General features: G+C 44.7%; 1 protein-coding gene across 17 annotated transcripts in view; it reads left to right on the forward strand.

The window, feature by feature from the left end:
- Positions 1–16,039, forward strand: part of SVIL (supervillin) — a 241,499-nt gene that overhangs the window by 175,401 nt on the left and 50,059 nt on the right. For 14 of the 17 annotated variants that reach the window (XM_059909480.1, XM_059909472.1, XM_059909447.1 and 11 more), the window contains 8 exons: positions 521–555; positions 1,138–1,199; positions 1,456–1,595; positions 2,959–3,054; positions 4,629–4,872; positions 5,488–6,064; positions 6,896–7,121; positions 15,425–15,554. In XM_059909480.1, the coding sequence (XP_059765463.1) occupies positions 521–555; positions 1,138–1,199; positions 1,456–1,595; positions 2,959–3,054; positions 4,629–4,872; positions 5,488–6,064; positions 6,896–7,121; positions 15,425–15,554 (1,510 nt within the window). The remainder of the gene's footprint in view (positions 1–520; positions 556–1,137; positions 1,200–1,455; positions 1,596–2,958; positions 3,055–4,628; positions 4,873–5,487; positions 6,065–6,895; positions 7,122–15,424; positions 15,555–16,039) is intronic. The other 3 variants (XM_059909421.1, XM_059909432.1, XM_059909531.1) reach the window with 1 other exon arrangement.

Genomic DNA, 16,039 nt, shown 5'->3' on the forward strand with positions numbered 1-16,039 from the left:
CACCACGTAGTTTTCAGTTGCGTTCAAATGGTAAGAAGTGAGAAACGTTATTCATTTAAGGGTTTTATTCATTTAAGGGTTTAACATTTTTATGCCCTTGTTAAGTTAGAATCCAAATGGACCGTCCACCAGATTTTACGGTGAAAATAACTAAGGGATTTAATATTCGGTTTATAAATGTCTACCTGCGTGTTGTCTGTGAGTTTTTAATCTTATCGTATGCTAATGCAGAGAAATGAAAGGGTTTGTCCAAGGGGTGATTATCAGTCGTCTTTAATAAGTCGTACCTCGTCCTGGTTTGTGTCCACAAGGTGAAACACCTAGCCGGGCTGTGTGCACACATACCCCACAGTGTCTGCAATAGCTGTCCACGCGTGTCCACAGCTAGAATTGCTACCAGGAGGATATTCTTTAAGAGACTTTAATTGCATTTTTATTTTCACTTTTAATTTGATCCTTGGATCTTCCACTCCCACCAGCTAATTGTTAGTTATTATTTTTTTGCTAATGTCTTTCCTAGGTCAACTTCAAATTCAGAAATGCCAGCTGCCGAGGGCAAGTATCTGTCTTTTTCTTCTTTATCATCTCACCCAGATTAGATTTAGATAATAAGATTTTTTGCTTCTGGAAAGAATGAGATGATGGAACATACTGCTTTCTTTCTGGCAGGTTTTCTTCCTATGAATATAATAAAGCCTAGTTGAGATTTTCACACGAACTTTCCCTTAGTTCCAAGAGAGAGATCTGTGACGTGAACCGTATTAAAACAACTGATTTGAATCAAAGAAGCAGATTTGTCTTGTTGCTTTCTTGTTACTATTTAACAATAAAGAAGAGAAGTGCCTTCCATAAAATCTCTTCTTAATTCCATAATATCTATACTTAAGTCAAATATTATGGTAGAAAATTATGGCCCAGACAGGGGCTCCGTTTGGTTAATTGCAGTGGGAACTAGTACCTTTTCAGAAGCAGAAGAATAGCCTCCCCCACCAAGGGGAAAATACTGCCTATTGTCATTTTTAGTATATCTCAGAATTCTTATGTTCAGAGGATTCCCAGGTCAGCCCTGGGAGACTTTGCACAGACTTTCCCTCCATTTTCTAATGACATCCAGTTTTCACCTGTGACCTTTTACAGATGAGGAGAAGGTCGATGAGCGAGCCAGGCTGAGCGTTGCCGCGAAGAGGCTGCTCTTCAGGGTAAGATGTGCCGAAGGGCTGGCGCAGAAGCCGTCGCCCCTGTGGGCGGCCCCACGGCCAGCCTGCTGCCTGCGCCGGCCCGGGGCCCACCCGCGCTCCTCCCCTCCCGTGTGCCTGCTGTGTGCACCGCTGGCGCCGACGCTGCCTCTCGGGGCGCCCCTCCTCTAGGTCCTGCAGGGGCGCAGAGTCGTGACATTCTGCTGCCCCAGCTCCCTTTCCCCCAGCTGATGAGGATCCACGCTGTTTCCACTCTTAGGAGATGGAAAAGTCATTTGACGAGAAGAACGTTCCGAAGCGCCGCCCCAGGAATGCAGCCGTAGAGCAGAGGCTGCGGCGTCTGCAGGACCGATCCCACACCCAGCCCGTCACCACCGAGGAGGTGGTCATTGCAGCCACGTAAGTGCCCCCGGGGCCTCTGGGCCTTGGCTGTAAGGACTTCTTGTAAAGAAAGATTTAAAGACTTTTAAAATGAGGCGGTCGGAAGACGGTTCAGTTAGAAGCCACAGAGAAGTAGGTGTTTAGGGATTTTCCTTGCTCTGGTGTCTCTGACCTTTGCAAAGGGATGTGTTACCTATTGTATCTCCTAGAAGAACATGAAGAGGAATTTTGTTTAATTTTTTTTTTTTTTTGCCTGTGCATTTTTTTTTATCTCTTTGCAAAATTTAAAACAGCAGAGTAGGTGGGGTAATATCATGAGCCTCGATGTCTGTGTCACTCAGTCTCTACAGCCAGCAACCCCCGGCCCCCCTTGCTCTACCTGTATCCTCGCCCACATCCCACTTCCTGCTGCAGTATTTTCAGGCAAACCCCAGGGATCATTTCAGCCATAAATATTTCAGTCCATATCTCAAAAAGATAAGGGTTCTCTTGATTTGTTTTTAAATAATCACGAATTTTTAAAGATTAATTGGAAGTTTGATAACTTTCCAAACCGTGGGAGGTAGGTTTTGAGCATTGTCCCAATGTGTTCAGAATGAATCTCCCAAAGTAATTCATCCAGGGATTACTGCTTCCATTAAAGTGAAAACTTTTACTAGTTTTTTAAAAATTGTTTTCCCCCCAGACACACACATACACACGCCCTTCCTGAAAAAGTGAAGTTCATCTCATTGAGGGCATCAACAGCCCAACTGTGAACCTGCTGTTAACTCAGCTGCCCTAACTTCCTTCACTTCTCTGTGTATTTGTGGATGAGTACATCTTGTATTCATTGGGAACTCTTAGCAAATCAGTTTTTTGTTTTTGTTTTTAAGATTTGAGCGGCTATTGTAAAATAAGAAGCAACTACCCCTGGGAGCAAAACAGTAAATATAAGCAAAAATTATCCCCTTGTCAGACTTGCTGAATGTACTTTGATGTGCTTATAGATGATATGAGGCCCCTGAGTCTTTTTAAAAATAGCTTAGAACAACGTTGTAAAACATGGACATAACCTACTGCTTTGCTGGTGGTTGGTTAATACTAGCTTTCTTTAAAGTTTTTTTTTTTAAACCGGGACACTTATTCTAAATATTCTAAATCTTTTCCAAGCTCTGAAAACCTATTCTTATTCCACTGACCTTGGTCACCTCTGTCTCTTATTTCCTAAGTTTGTAATTGCTTTTCAGGTTCTTTTGTGATTTTCCCAAAGAAATGAGCAAAGGATTTTGTTCCAATATTTTTTGATTTAATGTTTCTGAATTGAAAACTACACCTTCCTTAATGCTTCTTTTCTTCTCTCTCCTCATGAATGTTCCATCTTTGGCAATTGCTTTTAAAGCGAACCTACCCCTGCTTCCTGCTCTGTGGCCACCCGCCCTGTAATGACAAGACATCCTAGTCCCACTGTAGCTAAGAGCCCCGGGCACCCTGCCAGGTACTGGACAGAAGTAGCTGCATGTCGCACTGAGAGCAGAGGTGCATCTTCAGATCTTCAATGCCTGTCATTTGTTTGACAAACAAGGAGTTGTCCCAGGGAACGTGGGGCATTTTGCTTTGTCACACTGGGGACTTCACGTCGGCCTGCATATGACAGCGTTTCATCCACCTGCTTTCATTATGTCTTGGAACTCGGATCCCACTAACCCACTTATCCGTTTGTTTTGTTTGTTTTTCATAATCCTGGTCATCCCTAAAAAATTTCATTCTTCATCTAAAACACTAGCAGTTAATAAAGATTAACAGAAAAATAGGACGTTAACCTGAATGTTGAAAGTCTGATAATACCTAGTTTTTTTTAAACACTTCTAGACATAAATACATGTTTAGAAACAATCCTACCTGTTTCTAATGGATAGAGAGACAATGCCGTTATATTTGGGGATTGGGACAATAGCAATTTATAGTGTCTGAACTTAGATGTTTTACTGTTATGTTTTAAATTGTGGTGTTTTAAAATGATGTCCTTAAGGCATGTAAATATCCCCTCTATTTTACTATTATGGGCCAAATGCAAAGGCTAAAGCTAAAATTAAAAGAAGTAAAATGACAGTGCAGAAATAAAGCTGGCATTGTCCAGAAGCGGGGCTCTCTTTGGGGAAGCGGGTTGCCATCATTCCTAGTTCTTCGCTGGACCTCAGGAAAGATGCCAAGACTCAGGTCCCCTTACTCCCATCCTCACTGTGCCCTGGAAAACTGACACTGGTCTCTTGTCTGGGACAACTTGTGAGGCGCTGGTTAATCAGAGTCAAGGCAGAATATATTTTTCACTGGATTTAGAATTAGATTTGCCAGTGGCAGAAGGTACATTGTCTTAGACCTTCAAAGATGAACTGACCCGGTAACTAGAAGCCTTCTCCTCTACCTGGAAGTTGGAGGGATTTATCAGCCCCGACATTTCCTTCACTTTTCAAGTTACCTGGAATTTCAGATTTAACTACCTTTCAGGAAACAGGTGGAAACCTATGAGAGAAAATACTAGACTAAAAAGAGGGAGAGAATCTTTACAATTAAGCTATTTGTGTTTAGCAAGTGAAAATCAAAACCCTGTGTTGTAGATAACACTGTCGATAGAATGACTGTGTTATTTCCTAATTATTTAAAATGGAAAGACCACCTGCTGAACCACACCTTTAGATAATGTCTAAATATGCCGTAGGTAATGTCTGCGGACTCCCTTTAGCCGTATTTATTGTTGATACTAACAATACAGGTCATCTCTCCAAGATAAGGTATACCAAGGCGACTTTAATTCCTTAAATAGGAAATTCAATTTTTAGAAATAATCCAGAGCTGAAAATCTGCTCTGTGTGATATTGACCACGCGAGGGGCCCCAACCTACGCTGTTGTCTTGTTAATAGCTAACCAGCTGCCCACAACTTTAAATCTAGGTAGGGAAAAATAAGCCCTTTTTCCAATTGAAGTGACACTTTGAAGAAAGTTAGCAGACAGCCTTAGCAGTGGGCTTCTGTTTGTCTCCCTGTGTGTGGTTCACTTTTCCCCCCTTTCAGATTGCAGGCGTCTGCTCAGCAAAAGGCGTTAGCCAGAGACCAGGCAGACGAGGGCAAAGATTCTGCTGGGCAAGCAGAGCCTGACCTCTCCACCCTGAGCTTAGCGGAGAAGTTGGCCTTGTTTAACAAACTGTCCCAGCCGGTCTCAAAAGCGATTTCAACGCGCAACAGATTAGACGTGAGACACAGGAGGATGAATGCTCGCTATCAAACCCAGCCGGTCACGCTTGGAGAGGTGGAACAGGTGGGTGGCCTGTGACCCAGCTCCGGTTTGCACGGAGGTCCTTAAAATGTGGGAACACGGTGTCCCTCTGAGGTTAGCGATATAGTTAGGGCATCTACCTGTAAAGTGTGTTACCTGGCGTTACTCGGTAATAACTTCATTCTTAAGGAGGATAGCCATGCCGGGGATGTATCTCTTCTCTTGTTTGCATCGTGGCCGAAATCATCTGGAGTTGAGTCCCTTTCGGGTAGAAAAATAAGGCGCATGACCTACTTTTCACCCAGATGATTTGATTAACGGGATGCATTTATACAACTACGTCTAGGTTTGGTTTCTCACCCAGAGAAGCAGGAAAACTGCCCCAAGTGTAGTGTCTCCATCCATGTCAATCCATACAGCAGTATTTACATAGGCGGTGTTTTTGTTTTTATTTTTTAATATTTATTTATTTATTTGGCTGCACCAGGTCTGAGTTGCGGCATGCAGGATCGTTAGCTGCAGATCTAGTTCCCCGACCAGGGATCGAACCCGGGCCCCCAGCATCGGGAGTGCGGAGTCCTAACCACCGGACCGCCAGGGAAGTCCCTCGGTGGTGTTTTTAAATCAGCTTTTTCCTTTTGAACTGTGTCCTCCCAGGTGCAAAGTGGCAAGCTCATCCCTTTCTGCCCCACTGTTAACACGTCTGTGTCCACCCCGGCATCTACCGTCACCCCCATGTACGCAGGGAATCTTCGGACAAAGCCGCCGCTGGACGACAGCTCCGGTGCCGCTGAGCAGAAGTTTCCTTCTTCGCTAGAAAGTTCAGACTCTCCAGTCAGAAGCGTCCTGAAATCCCAAGGCTGGCAGTCTTCGGTAGAGGCCGGTGGGAGCAAAGGAGTGTCGAGAGAATCTGAAGAGACAGAAAGCAAGGGAGTCTTGACAGGTGGAGATGGTGGTGTTACAAAGTACGGGTCCTTCGAGGAAGCAGAGCCACCCTACCCCATGCTTAGCAGAGTCCGGGAAGGAGATGGCCGTAAGGAACCCATCTATGCTGTTCCGAGAAAGGGAAGCCTGGAGCTCGCCCATCCTCCCGTGGCTCAGTTCGGCGATGAACCGAAGGAATTTTCCACTGCACAAGGCACCGCACAGGGGAGCCCGGAGTGGAAGGACAGGCAGCTCTTTGAAGAGAAGGTGGACGTGGAGAAGGTCACGCAGAGGAAGTTTTCGCTGAAAGGTAACTTAACCACTTACCGCTCCTTTCCCTTCTGCTTGATGGGTCGCATGTGCTTGGGATGGTTTTTAACTGAATTATGAAGGCAGTTGACAACTAAGTGTTAAGTGTGGATTGAAAGTCCAGTGTGAATTGTACCCTCCCCAGACTTTTCTTCCTCTTGAACCCGAGACTTGTTCGGTGGCCTCATCAACGTTTCTGCCATAAAAATACCTGAAGCGCTTTCACACATCTTGAGAAGGGTTTTTGATGACTTTTGTCACGTTAACTGACATGACAGCCTTGCAAACCCCTAGCTCTTTTGGCCCCTTTTAGAAATTGATGACCCCAAAGGTCCTGGGCTGGGTGAGCATAGGGAAACCCAGTCTCTGGATTTCAGGTTCTCTTCCTAGACCCTTCTTGTGCAGACCAGCAAGCCGTGCCGCGTGGGACTGTAATTCTCTTTCTGCATTTCCGTAAAATGATAGTGTGTCAGTTATAATAGTGGCTTTGGTTTGGGAGTATGACCCATGTGAAATGTCAGAGTATTGTTTTGGAGGCGTAGAAACATTCTGCAGTGTGTAGTGCAAACCAACTTCCTGTGTCTCGCACGCAGGAAAAGACCAGTTGTCACAGAAGAAGTCTCTGGGTGGAGTCACCCACTGGGAAGTTTGGTTTTCTCAGGGACTAGAGCGTGCCCCAGATTTGCATAAATCCCAGTGGATTGGGCAGCCTGCCATGTGCCCACGGATTGAACTCCAAGTGCGGGCCGTCCGGGGTCGGGGTCGGGGTGAAGGGCTCGAAGGATGCTTGCCCAGGGGGAGTAAGTGCTGACGGGGCTCTGTTGCTTCCCAGCGGCAGAGCTCGGGGATCCCACTGCTGAGCAGACGGGCGCAGCTGCCGGGAGACCGGTCGCTCAGACTGCACCCCCCGTGTCCTGGAAGCAGCAAGATCCCTCCGAGCAGCCGCAGGAGAAGCCCTATCGGAGTCCGTGTGCAATGTTTGCTGCTGAGGAGATCAAAGCACCGGCGGCGGAGGGCATCCTCGACTCTCCCAGCAAAACCATGTCCATTAAAGAAAGGTAAGGAGATTTGATGATGGAGAAGGAACTCTACTGGTGGGAGGGCTTCGTACAACTTGCTTTTAGAAAAAGATCTGAGGAATGGGCAAAGAGAGAAACTCATGAATCCAGCTACCAGAGAGACTGTGCTGTCAGGGCATTTGAGAGGAAACCGCGTTTACCCCCCGTGCCTGGTTTCCTGGCGCTGGGAGATGCTGCTTCAAGACTCAGACGAGGAGACATACAGAAACAGGCTTTTGCCTGCTTCTTTTGTGGGTGCTTCTGTTTTCTTTTTTTATACTCAGTTCTCTGACCAGCCAGTGACGGGAGCAGAGATCTTGGCTCTTTCCCTTTCGGATACACGTGGCTTGAAATTGAATGTGTCCACTGCTTGTGACTGTCTGTCAGTGTAAATTATATGTGGAGGGAACGGATAAAAATTAACATGTAGGACATAAATCCTCGGGATTAGAATCTAAGTTTTGTTTATTTCACAGAAAGTACAATGGGTGAGTCTTCTGCACTGCATTTAGACATTTCCTATCAGGTCATAGCTATGAAAGACTACATTTGAGGATTAAATAACACTGAAAGCTCATTTCATTCAAAGAGTGATGGAGGGTTCAGAGGAGATAAAGAGGACAGATACAGAGAATCGGAGTGAAATATTTGGGGTTGTATTTTCTGTGTCAGCCTTTAGCAGAGGATGTGAGTGACAGGAAGACTGGGTGTGGAATGTTCTCGTGAATTTCCCAATTTGATTGGCAGAAGTATGGTTCCGCCCACCCGGATCCCTCCTTAGCACTTCCACTGTTCAGGAGTTTTCCTGCTCTGAGCGGCACTGGCCACTCTGATTTTTTCTAAGTACATTTCCAGCTACTTAAGACGATGTATCAAACCACAGTGAAAACTCTTCCTTCGGTTTTTCAAGTCAAACTTTTGAATAATATTCATAAGGTATTAAATAGATGGAGACTTTTTCAACCAACAGATTAATGAGACTGTTAAAGCTTATTTTCTTTAGCCTTTAATTATTTAAAATTCAAAATACAGAATACCTATGAGACTGAGGAGGCATGAGTGTTGGGGCCAAAGGAGTGAGCTAAATAAAAGGAGTGATGCTTGAATCAGGGAAGCAATTTGGCCTATTCTGGCATGAAGTCCTCTCCACAGAAACTGGCTCAAAGAGGGTTTGGTCCCAGATACCTAACTTTTTTTTTTTAATTGAAGTATAGTTGATTTACAGTATTGTGTTAGTTTTAGGTGTACAGCAAAGTGATTCAGTTACATGTATATTTTTTTCAGATTCTTTTCCATTATAGGTTATTATAAGATGTAGAATATAGTTCCCTGTGCTATACAGTAGGGTTTGTTTATCTTATATATAGTAGTGTATATATGTTAATCCCATACTTCTAATTTATCCTTCCCTCCACTTTTCCCCTTTGATAACCATAAGTTTGTTTTCTATGAGTCTGTTTCTGTTTTGTAAGTAAGCTCATTTGTATTATTTTTTAGGTTCCACATATAAGTGATATCATATAATATTTGTCTTTCTCTGTCTGACCTACTTCACTTAGTATGATAATGTCTAGCTGCATCCATGTTGCTGCAAATGGCGTTATTTCATTCTTTTTCATGGCTGAGTAATATTCCACTGTGTATATGTACCACATCTTCTTTATCCATTCATCTGTCGATGGACATTTAGGTTGTTTCCATGTCTTGACTATTGTGAATAGTGCTGCTGTGAACATAGGGGTGCGTGTATCTTTTCGAATTATAGTTTTCTCTGGATATATGCCCAGGAGTGGGATTGCTGGATCATATGGTAACTCTATTTTTAGTTTTTTGAGGGACCTCCATGCTGTTCTTCATAGTGGTTGCAGCAATTTACATTCCCACCAACAGTGTAGGACGGTTCCCTTTTCTCCACACCCTCCAGAGACCCAACTATTGATAACTGGTTAGGTGAGAAGGAAGAGGTACCATTTAAGGGAAATAATGATAAGTATCACTTATACACAAGTTCTGATGTTTTACCCATCAGAAAACATTCTTGGGGTAAAATTCCAGTAGAAGATAATAATATACCCCTTCTCTCAAAGGCTTTTAAAGAGATTCCCCATCTTGGGGTATATTCTGTCTGTTAGACAAAAAAACTTCATCAGATGTCCAATCTGCTGTGCAGTCTTTCTTGGTTCACTTGCCTGTTTTTAGTGAATTTTAGTTTCTCTCTTTCTGAAAACAGTTTTAATCCTACTGTAAAATTCTAATTTTTTAAAAACGCGAGATGCTGTAAAGGTGCACCTCCCTAACTCGGGCTTCGTAGATGTCTGAGGAGATGGAAGATGGCTGTAAGGTTGCTGTGAGCTGCCTGGAAGGATGTTCAAAGCCGACTGTGTGCACACAGACCTCCTGGCTGGTGGGAGATAGCGCTTCTCACAGATCCAAGGGGCTCCCGGTCCCAGTCTGTCCAGAAGCATGATCATGAGAATGCTTCTTAAATTTTCAGCTATTCAGTTTAATTGTCAAACTGTACATTTAAAAAAGGAGGAGGGACACTTTATTTAGCATTTATGTTTGTAATAAATTATGCCAAAACAAAATATATTGCCAGAGATCTTCCCCCCCACCCCCACCCCTTATGTTGATGGTACTTTTATTTGCACTTTGCTAAAGCTATATATCTTTACGGTCCATATGCGATAGCTTTTCCCCAAGGGCGGGGGTCTCTATTACTCCCTTCTGTTAAAATAAAGTAATGAAGCTTGACCATTAAAAATAAGAATGCTCTTCTTATATTCATTTGGGCTTCCCTTTTTTGAGATGACATATAAAACAGAACTTTTAAACCTTATTCTAATTCCTCTGACCGCCTCATTTCGCGGAAGGAGAGGTTGAATTCCAGTGGCCTCTGGGGCCACGTGGCCAATAGGACCACCCCCGGGGGCTGGTCGTCAACTCTTCCCCTCAGTACACGTGGCAAGGCTGCTGTGTGTTGAGGTCAGCGTTTCGGCAGCTAACATGTGTTCTCACGGGGGGACGTCGGTTAGAGGGCAGCAGTTCTCACAGGACAGCAGTGCTGGGAAGAGCACTCCCTCCTGCTGTACTAATGTTCTCAACTCACGTGTTCTTGGCATCACTTGTTTCACATTTCACTTTCATATTCCAGACTCTCCAGAAGTGGAGACCGGACTTTGTCAATTTCCGTCATCAGTTCTTCTAAGCAGCTGCAGCCTGAGGAAGCGGTTCTGCCTTCCTTGATCTTGAGCATCTGTCTCTTTCCCGCTCAGGACTTGAGAATCTTAAGTCCTCCGTACCGAGGACCGCCGAGGGTCCCAGGCTGCCCAAGGCATTCCCCCTGTGTGACCTTATTGAGGGCTGAAGACAGCCCTTCGAAGGAGGCAATTCTCTCCCCATTTCGTAGATGTAAACTAAGACTTCCGGAAGGGTAGCAACTGAGAAATTAGAGGAAACCCTCCACACATTCCTCTTTTAGAACATGTTTGACGGTCGGGGAAACATATCTAATAGGTCCTGTTCTTTCTTCATCTTTTCTGACATCTCGAACGTCAGGTTTGCATCATAACTAGCATAAAGTTTAGGGTATATCCTGCTTTTCCCATTGGATTGATAAGATCACTGCTTCACAACTGCCTACGTGGTTTGGGTTTAAATTGTCCCTGATGGGGCACGTCTTTGAAAACCGTGGGAAATCGAATCTATTTTGTGTTATTTAGGGATAAAACCCTTGATACCTCTTTAGAAGTGTATTAGGCTTTTAGAAATCTTTTTTCCACCGTTACTGAAACAACTGCTCTGTGTTTTCATTTTCGGGGGGGAGAAGATGACTAAAAAAGGCGAAAGAGCCGTCCTTCCACTGGGAAATTGATGGAGAGTAAGGATGTATTGAACTCCCAGGAATGTTGAAGAGGCCGCCCATGCCTCTGGCTGAGCCTGCAGACTCCTGCCTTATAGGGCCTGGCCGGGGTCCCCCTGTGTTCCCCGCGAGCCCCACCTTCCACCCAGCCGGACTCGAGGTTCTTACCTTGCGGCCCGGAGGTTTCAGCCACTGGAGGGCCCCGGATTTATGTTGGCATTACGGACAAAGGTGTCTTTCCTTTGCTGCCTCCTTTTCTGATCTTTGATTTGCCCGCATTTAAAAGACATATTAGTTCACTCCTCCAGCCTATAAGCCAGCCAAGGCCAAGATCTGATGTAAGGACTAACCCGTGCTGTTCAGCCTTATCTGTGTGGTGTCTGCGATTCTCTGAAATAAGGCGCATTTTTAAAGGAGGGAGGAAAGAAAAGTACTGCATCTTAGAGGCACTCGGTGTGCCGGGCCCGGATCTGACCCAGCCCTGTCTGCCGTGAGCCTGCAGAACTTGTTGCAGTCGAGCCGGGCTCTCAGACCAGTGCCGCGGAAACAGCCCGCCTCGGGCCGGTGTTCCCTGCTGGGCAAGCATGGGCTGTGGCTGGAGGGAGAGCCGGTTCCCCAGTGGCCTGGCAGGCACCCATCACGGTGGCCCCGGCCAGGCCTTGGGGTGAGTAACTCACGGGTTCTCAGCCTCGGACTCAGCAGATGCCCAGGCTCTCAGCATCCCAGCCCTGCAAATAATAGCGCTTGGACTTGGCGGACGTTAAAATCGCTGACAGCTGTTTGAGTTGCACAGGCAGTAATTTATAGCATGTGCAGGACCAGACGCTTGCCCCCGACCCACCCCAGCCCTCTGCAGTGCACGGTGGTCTGCGGGGACTCAGGAGCGTCACGAGATGGCAAGAGAGAAGGCATTTGGAAAGGTCTCCCGCCCTCCTCAGCTTGTTCAACACCAAGTCGGAAATCTAAGGGGACAGGAATAATACATGTATGTTTCAGTGCGTGTTACTTGTTCTCCGTCACTTGCACTCTGCAGGCTCCGGCTGGGCCTAATACCACGTGGGCTCAACTGAAGCACAGCTTCTTCCATATTATTTTGGTTACTCTGTAGTCTTTGGAAGTTCCTGAGGATGACCCTGCCAGCATATCTAATAGCAAGATTTCAGGCTCTTGGAAGGGAGGAATTCTTTGAAGGCTATCCCAGGGGAGGGGGGAAGTATATAAAAAAGCCAGAATTACAGTGCACTTCCTAACACATGAGAGCGAAAACGTGCCTGGTCAGCTTACACACAACTAGCGAAACAAGCCAGGATGTGCCGGGGCTGGAACCAGAGCTCCCTGCCCCAGTGACATGCAGGGTGACCTGGGTCAGTGACATCCTCGGCCTGTGTGTGCACCCATGTCTCATTCAGAACAACAACATCCAGTGTCTTAGAGGTTGCCGAACACATCAGCAGAGCACGCGGTGGGCTGCAGAGTGATTACAGATCCGCACTTCGCCTTTTTCTAAATCAGTCTTCCATTCCTCCGTGCAGCCGCCGGGGTAACCACATGATTCTCTAGATGATGTTGGCATGGCTTCAGACATTTGGGACCTTATTTTTGAGAATGCCCTTAAAGACCATAGTGCATTCTTTTTAATAAACGCAACTTCTGAGACTGCCTTTGATTTTTTTAATTTCTCTGAAATCACTTGGACTCTAATCTGATGACAAAGGTGAGGTAGCCAAGATGAATAACTACTGGTCTGGGTCAAGGGTGAAGTAGGAGCTGGTTCTGAGCCGTAAGGAGAGTATCAGTGAGATGAATGTCCGTGTTCACAAGATGATGAATTGGAAATACATCTTCATTTGGGTGGTACTGGCATGCTTAACTTTTGGAAGTCTCCTTTATAGACGCTTTGAAAGCTCTACTGCAGCATGCAAATACTCATGGTTTCTTTTCATGATTTGATTTTATTTGATTATTTTTTCCTGTTAGAATAAAACTGACTCACTCAGAATAATTGGAGGAAAGATAAAATCTTAGTCCTTATATAGTCTGACATTCAGATGGAAACCCTTAAAGGAAATTAGAATCTGTTTTCAAGTACATGAACTAGCCCTTGTAGAATGCAGAGTATTGCCAAGCGTCATAGATCATAGAATTTGGGCCTAAATGAGAGCAAGTAGGGTCTTAGATATAAGATTCTGACTCTAGTTTCCAGTGTGGATTTTTTCCCTCACCATCAAGCCAGTGTCTGACACCAGCTGGGTGTCCTACAGTTCCACCCAGTTCTGATGTTATCTACCTGGAGACAGCATCAGACCCCACAGGGTAAGCGCCCTGTCCCACAGGACCGCCCCTCCCCCTTTCTGCACACACCAGTGGCAAGTCCAGGCCGTCACCTGTGCTTCTGACCTACCAACCGGCTACAGACTGGAGGTTCCAACAACCTTCTCCTTGGACTCAATTACTTTGCTAGAGTGGCTCACAGAACTCAGAGAAATATATTTATTTACTAGACTTACAAACTAGAAGTTTATTATCAAAGAAGGTAACTAAGGCACAGGCAGATAGAAGAGATGCACAGGCGGGGTGTAAGGAGATGGTGTGGAGTTTCATGCCCTCACCAGGTGCACCAACCTCCCAAAACCTCCATCCATCCGCCAACCCAAGAACTCTCGGAACCCTGTCCTTTTGGCTTTTTTGTGGAGGCTTCATTACATAGGCCTGATTGAGTTGAATCGCCAATGGCCAATGATGTAATTAATCTCCAGCCCCTTTCTCCTCCCTGGAGGTCAAGGGGGGGGGGACTGAAAGTTCCAACCCTCTAATCCCAGGGTTGGTCCTCCTGGCAACAAGCCCCCACTTAGATGCTTCCAAAAGTCACCTCATCCACATAAGACACCATTACCACTCTCATCATTCAGGAAGTTCCAGAAGTTGTAGGAGCTCTGTGCCAGGAAAGGGGACAAAGACCAAGTATATATTTATTATAAATCACAATATCACAGGTAAATGAGGCGGCATTATACCAGCTTTGTGGAGTGAATGTTGGGTCTTACCTGCTGTCACATAGCAGAAGGGGGAAGGGAAGGAAAAGGAAGAGGTCGGGAAAGGGGATAGGTCCAGAGTTTGAAGCCTTTGCCCCCCTTGAACTCCTTGGGGAGTTCTTTATAGCTTGCTTTCCATTATTTGACTGAGCGAATACAAGTATACAGTATAATTCTGTACGAATTTGTAGATGTACATGGATTCATATTTACCGCAAAATCTGTTTTCTTATTTGCTTAACTAAACTTTTACCGTGGAGTATGGTATATTTCATCCCATCTCCAATTCAAATATTATTGGAGTCAGGACACTCGGTAGAAGGGCCCTTGGAAGCCATCTACTTCAGTTCCCACTGTGACCAGTAAGGAAGGGAGACCAGGTTACTTGACAGGAGTCAACAGCCAAATGAGCGCTGATGTGTTGCTTAAAAATACGCTCTTTATGGACATGCATTAATGAATGTTTAGAAGACCTAGCCCAGCAGACTCACCATGAGGGAAAGGAGTCCAATCATTTTTTTCCCTAATCCTTAAATTGTTTGAGCATCAGCTCAAATGAGTTTAACGATCACCACTTTTGTGCCTTTTATCTCTCCTGTGTTTGTCCAACTTAAATGCCCAAGACTGAAACAGCCTCATGTTCATGAGAATAACCTTTCGTAGATTTTAACATCCAAGCAGCTTTTTATCAAGTCACACCATAGTTGAACTAAAGTAGGTTAGGTAAAAACCTCAGTTAATTAGATTCTGTTTTTGTATATAGCTTTCCCCTGAGGAAAGTTGAAATGATAATTTTTAAAATGGGTTTATAGAGAAGTTTCTGTATTAAGAAGGCAGATTGGAAAGACCAAGTTCATTTGGAAGAAAAGAACAGGACTTAGAATACAGGACATCTTAACATCATCTTTTACCTGTAATTAAAACATGTGATATTCAGAGATTGTCAATAGCTTTAAATTTTTAAACCCGTTTCTGCTATCCAGCTTTAGTCATTAAATGTTAATTCATCAAGTGACCAGAAGGGATCACTAGAAGACATTTTTCTCTGGGGACGTTTACTTTTATTTTCCTTCCTGCTCTCAGCCCAAAGGCAAGGAAAAAACAGAGATATTCCTTTGGTAGAATGATGTTGCATCTTTTATCTGGGAAAGTCAGTTTTCAGCTTTGCATTTCAATCCGATTTTAAGACTGTTGGGACCATCTTAGAAAATATAATAATCTACATAATATAGTAATCTATACTATTTTTCCAGACAGACTTTCTTCAGAATAAGTGACATTCAAAATGATTCAAATTAGGCAGCTGTGGTCATTTCTTGGGCAAAGACTTCTGGATGACTTAAACTGTGGTTCTGTTACCAGGAAGGGTTGGTGCTGAACTCTTATTGGTCGGTGTGTCTTCCCCTTAGATTAGCACTGTTGAAGAAAAGTGGTGAGGAAGACTGGAGAAACAGACTTAACAGAAAGCAGGAGTATGGCAAAGCGGCCGTCACCAGCAGCCTGCACATCCAAGAAACGGGACAGTCACTCAAGAAGAAGGTAACATTGTCTGTGCGCGGGAAAAGCATTCTAACTAAACCACGCTTGGACGTGCATCCACCAGGCGAGCATGCATAACTTAACTGGTTACTACCCTGGGAAGCATAGCACTCTCTTGCCACGAGGGTCCACACTTGAAGTTTGTCCCACAGCGGCTTCAGTTGATCACCAGGTAAAGTCTTGAGATGTTCTAGAACTGGGAACAGCACCACGTACCTAATGCATCAGCAAGCAAGTTCCTAAATTTGGAAGTGTGCACTTTTACTTTGGTTTCAGACCTTCTTAAATGAAGTCTGACTTTACAATGTTATTAAAGTCTTTAGAAAGAAAAACTGTCATTGACCGCTAACCGTTCGTAAGTTGCATATACAATATGGGCTTGAATGTCCTATGCCGAGGTTTAAAACAGGAGTATACAAGAGAAGGACAAAATTGTGGTCGGTGAGGACTTATTTCATAATTGAAGACATGTTTCATGATGAGCA

This window comes from Balaenoptera ricei, chromosome 2 (assembly GCF_028023285.1).
Source record: "Balaenoptera ricei isolate mBalRic1 chromosome 2, mBalRic1.hap2, whole genome shotgun sequence".
In the NCBI taxonomy this organism is placed as follows: domain Eukaryota; kingdom Metazoa; phylum Chordata; class Mammalia; order Artiodactyla; family Balaenopteridae; genus Balaenoptera; species Balaenoptera ricei.